At 47.6% G+C, this 5,388-nt stretch overlaps 1 protein-coding gene across 1 annotated transcript in view; it reads left to right on the top strand.

Moving 5' to 3' along the window:
- The first annotated feature begins 46 nt into the window (after window positions 1-46).
- LOC103395566 (voltage-gated potassium channel subunit beta-3) overlaps window positions 47-5,388 on the top strand; it is a 20,428-nt gene continuing 15,086 nt past the window's right edge. The window contains exon 1 of the mRNA XM_008333315.3: window positions 47-1,659. Coding sequence (XP_008331537.1) covers window positions 1,328-1,659 — 332 coding nt within the window. The 5' untranslated portion in view covers window positions 47-1,327. The remainder of the gene's footprint in view (window positions 1,660-5,388) is intronic.

The following is a 5,388-nucleotide window of genomic DNA, read 5'->3' as shown; positions in this document are numbered from 1 at the left end:
GAGAGAGGGAGGTAGAGAGATAGAGAGGGGAGAGAGATATGAGAGCGAGAGAGCGAGAGGGGAGAGAGCGAGGGGAGAGAGAGAGCATCCCCCACACTGCCTGTGCGTCGTGAACATTTTGGAGTCTCTGGGCAAAACCGGAGAAAAGAATCCAAAAGAAGCGGCAAAAAGTCCGACCCTGGTGGTGACAGGCTGCAGAAGCAGGAGCTCAGATCGGTGTCATCACCATCACCACCGTCACCCGGGAGCAGGAGAAATGATGTCTGATTTTTTTGGCCAATGTGCCGGCATTTCCCCCCCACCCCACCCCCCCATCCGCGCACCCTGAGGATTGGTGAATAGACGGGGGAACTGCACTGCTGCTGCTGCTGCTACTGCTGCTGCTACTGCTGCTGCCGGTATGTGGATGAAGCAGAGGGAGAGCTGACATTAATATAAACTGTGTGTTTTTGCATCCATTGCTGCTCCTTCTCTCCGCCTCATAGTATCTCTCTGTCTCTCTGTCTCTCTCTCTCTCGCATCTATCGGATGCTGCGTGATGCTGATGCTGCGCGATGATGCATCAATGACCGGGAATTCGCATCACGCCAAGTCCTCCGAGGCGATGTAAATTCTCAACAGTGTTCCCCATTCTCCCCCCTCACCCCCCCGTGTGCTCACCCGCTGCGCGACAATGCCTTATTCTGACGCAAAGTGCGAGGATGCCTGTAGCTGCGACTGTGCCATTGCTGCGGCACACGCTCCTCAGCCCGAGTCCGACACAACTACAACCAGCTGAACTGGAGACAGCAAGCTGGGCGAGTGCCGTGCACCACCCAACATAAGCCATACAGGAGCCCGTGCATGTACATGTGGGAGACTGTCGCCCCCCCTGCAGGGAGGTTTCTGTTGCACCGTGGCAGTGTTGTTGGGGCTTCCCAAAAATAATAATAAAAAAAAAGACCCCTCTGCCACATCCCTAAAAATCTTCTGAGGAGGACTTGCTGTGAGCATTACAGGCTTCCCCGATGGTTCTTGGAGGGCAGTGTGGACGCACCGTGTGTGCGTGAACCTTTGCCAGGTTTGGACCAGCAGACGGAACAGACGGAGACTCTGTGTGTGACATGTTAAAGGCTGAACTGCTGCCCAGATCTCTGACCTGCCCCGTCTGAAACCCTCGCTCTGTTCTATGAACATCTCTGCTCTGGCACCAACGCTCCACGGGGGGGAAACGCTGGCGTGCGGCACCAAAAAATCTGCAGAGATCACGGTCGGTGACAAAAGGGTTCCCCACCCACCCCCACGCTCCGACGCTCCAAAATAAGAGTGAGAGGAAGACGGGGTGAAGATGCAGGTGTCCTTCGCCTGCACCGAGCACAACCTCAAGAGTCGCAGCGAGGACCGACTTTGTGGCCTTCGCGCCGTAATACCTCCTGGGGGCAGCAGCGGCGGAGTTGGTGGTGGTGGCGGTAGTGGCGGCGGCGGCGGTGGAGGAGGAGGCGGAGGAGGTGGTGGCGGCGGCGGAGGAGGCGGCGGGGGAGGCGGAGGTGGACAAGGGAATAATGGCAACTACATCTCCCAAGGCTCGGTCAAGGTCAGGGAGGGTCCGGGGTCCCGGCAGACCCAGGGTCACGCCCACATGAAGGAGGCCATTGGGCGCCACACCAACATGAAGTACAGGTGGGTGAGGGTCCAACCAGGGGCTGAGGAGCGGTGGGTTTTGGGATGTAGGGACATCTAGGGGTTAAAGTTCAGACTGCAGAAAGAGGAACATTTCGTCAAATCTGATTTTTTTTTTACTGACTCACACATGAAGCTACAATTAAAACTCATCACATTCACTAGTTATGGGTTGGCCAGTTGCATTATGGGTATGTCGTCGTCAGTCTTTCAGCAGCACCGCTAGCGGCTAGCCAATTATTTTACGCTTCACATGTCATTTGAATGCAGGTGTGACCTCGGTGTTACCTTAATGTCAGAATAATGTCAGCGTTTAATTCAAAGAAGCTCGAGGCTGAAACCGTGGCATGAATTAGGATGAAGAGTCCGTCTGATCTCTGCACCAACCATCAGGCCTTTCCTCTCTCTCTGTTAACTCTCTGCCTGTTGGGAAACACTGCGGTGCAGAATGTTGTCTTGTCTCCAGTACGGCAGAGTTCTGTCCTCACTACAGGCAGAAGGCATCTGGAGAAAATACATATATATTAAAGCATGTATAGGTGGTATGTACTGCAGCTGATCGCCTCATCTTCAACCTTCACCTAGACTTTAGGTTATCTTTGATAACATCTTTGATAGGTCATGACAAATTGAAGATTATTTTTCAGAGACTTTTTCTTTCTTTTTTTAACATATCCTTCATTTTAGTTTCATCTCTTCTTCTGTTTCCATTTGAGAATTGTTACTGTGTAAAATCCTGGAGGATTTCTTTGACTCCAGGTCACAATCTACGGTTTGTTCCAGTCTAAGGATCCTTTTTTTTTTTCAATGATGGAAAAAGAAAATTAATCAATTGTTTCCTTTGATTTTGAACTTTTTTTTTGTTGAATTTTTTTGGACTTATTTTACAGATATCATGATAAAACTTGTCCAAGCTGTCATAAAGACATCTCATGTTTTAGTCAAGACGATTACACCGTCTTAGAACTTTTTGAACTAGATTCTCATTTGTCTAAGACACAGTTTTTATATTAGAGCCAAGTTGGAGACCAATTTATCAAATCAAACACAGACTTTTGTTGCCATTAACTTAAAACTCACGTTGTTTAGTCTTCAGAATTATTTTTTTTTCTGTGTCAGTATTTGGGGAATTTAGGTAAAAGTTTGCGTGGATACTGTTGTTTTCACCCTGAACTCTACCACAAGAGGCGCTGTGTTCTTACTCTGCACATTTAATGGTTTTTTTAATCGGTGATTTTACGCTAAAAAAAGTCTTTCTGTCTCACCTAGCGCTACCTTGAAAGTCACGTGCTGGCCTTGTGAGCGTACAGCTGTAGAGCTGACTCAGAGGAACCTCTGATAACTCGGACCTTTCTGACCCGCGGAAACATTTCTCAGGCAGTCGATTATCTAGATAAACACGATCGGCCGCTGCCAACTCCATCGTCCTGCTCTCATCACGCTGCCTCCGTCGTCGTGATTTCTCTATTCTGTTTGTTGACATGCGAGGTGAATGAGAGGTTAGCTTGAATTATCACTGCCAACATGCTCCGTGTAATGCAGTCCTGCCTCCGTATCTTCCATTAGCACAGATGAAAGCACATCAGTCAGCAGCCGATTTTACCGACACCATAAAATAAAATAAAAATCCCTGACATTTACTCTTAAAATCGCTTACTCTGATGGACGTGAAAACGCTCAGATAATCCACAGAAAGCGGCCATAATGTTATCACGCCGTCACAGACCGTAAGCGTGTGCCGCGGGCTTATATGTTTAATGCAGATTCTGCCCCGGCCTTCTGCTCTTCATCCACAGATTAATAAAAAAAAAAAAAAAAGAACTGCCTCCTAATGCAGCCCGGCTGAAATCACCCTCAGGACACACAGCTCTCAGGAGCCTTTCATTTCCACCAAATGATATTGCAGTGTAGCATTGTATGCAAAAAAAAAATAAAAAAAAATAAAAATAAAAATAATAAAACGCTGCAAACACCAGGCCGGAGTCACAGTGTAGAAAAAAAAGTGTTTTAACAAACGTGTGTTTGTATAGTTGTGGGAACTGTTGGACGTCTTTATAAACATGCATGTAAACACAGGGCACGCATCCAACGTCAAATGATCAATAATCCATACGGCTGTGACCCACAAACCATCTGTTTCCTTTACTTAGACAGTGGAGCTCGATAACCCAGAGTCCAGTTTTAATGACCTGTTTTCCTGCTAATCAGGTTGATTGAATTGCTGTCGTTTTCCTCAGTCAATTTAGTTTCCATTTAATGGGTTGTTTGAAGAAAAAAAAAAAGGGAACATTGCACAAGATGGAACCCAGATATCTCCCTTTACGCCGCTCGCTTCCCTGGGAATTGCTCACAAACCTCTGATTGGATTGGATTATTCCAGCAGCTTTTTTTTCCTGCTGCTCTCCCTAAAAAGTGTCACTAATGGCCAGTGCAGCAGCGGCAAAACAAGTCTGTACAGCATATGGCCTGCACCGGTTGCCAGGGGCAACACCGGAGGCATAGTTTTTGTCTGTCTCGTTTGTTAATCAGCCAGCGCTGCTGTGGCTTATCTGTCCCTTTGACAACAGGCTCGGAGACTCGACCGCTTCATCACCGGGCTGCACCACGTCTCAGTGGTCACGTGGTTCTCTGCTGTACCTGCTGTGAACGCCCTCGAACCCAACGCTAAACTGTAACTTGACCAGACAACAGTTTAGTTCAGGTTTAAAAACATTACTATTCACTGGTTTCTCTGGGAATCAAACCCAGCACTCGCTTAGCACCCAGGCGTGCTAACCGCTATTATGGAACCATTCAAACTTAACTTAACTTGCAAACCTGCAGCCGCAGACGGACCTGCAGACACAGACAAACCTGCAGTCGCAGATGGACCTGCAGACAGAGTTACAGTCACAGACAGACTTGCAGACACAGACAGACCTGCAGCTGCAGAGAACAGAATCCCTGACTCAGTAAAACAGGTGAAAATCCTTCTCATAAAAGTCTGGTCAACAGTAAAATCCACAGAGGTTGCAAGAAGAAAAAAAAAAACATGCACTGGTGGAATCTTTTTTTTTCTGCAGACTCCATCGACATGAGAATTAAAAGCTGGACTTGCGGTGAGCGATGATGCCAAAGTGTTGGTAACAGTCCACGACTTTGACAGAGTGGTCGTCGATGACGCAGGTTTTTCACGATGGTTCGATGATAATGAGAAAATGACAGAGAAAATGACCAGTCGATAAAGTCGTCCTCGGTCACGGCAGACATTATCACTGAGTCATCAGCTGACTTTACAACACGACACCCAGGTGTGTAGGAAGATGACCAACGCCTAACTGTCTGTGATTCAGTAGTCGTAGCTCGTGGTCAGCGTCAGTGACGGTGGACATGACAGGACGACGTACATGATTGACAGACGGATTGTCCATTAGGAGTAAAAACAGCACTGCCGAGGCTACAGCAGGACGGACGCAGGTCCAATTCCCTAAATAGGATCTCTGGACAGACCGTGTTAAATCATAGAACTAATGAACCAACAGACAGACCCTCACCCACCAACGGAACCTTAGGAACAATAAGTGCATACAGTGATGGTATAAGTGCATGTAAGTCCCATTAGTGCTCCACAGGAGAGAGTCTTTGTTTACTCCATTAATTCTCCACCTGACATGGAGGCCATTAAAAGTTAGCAGAAGATAATTATTTCTTCTGTGTCCAGACCAGCTGTCTGCTGTTGGAACTAATGAC

Source organism: Cynoglossus semilaevis, chromosome 19 (assembly GCF_000523025.1).
Source record: "Cynoglossus semilaevis isolate Cse_v1.0 chromosome 19, Cse_v1.0, whole genome shotgun sequence".
Classification (NCBI taxonomy): domain Eukaryota; kingdom Metazoa; phylum Chordata; class Actinopteri; order Pleuronectiformes; family Cynoglossidae; genus Cynoglossus; species Cynoglossus semilaevis.
Note: the sequence above shows the minus strand (reverse complement) of the source record. Positions and strands in the feature narration are given on the sequence as shown.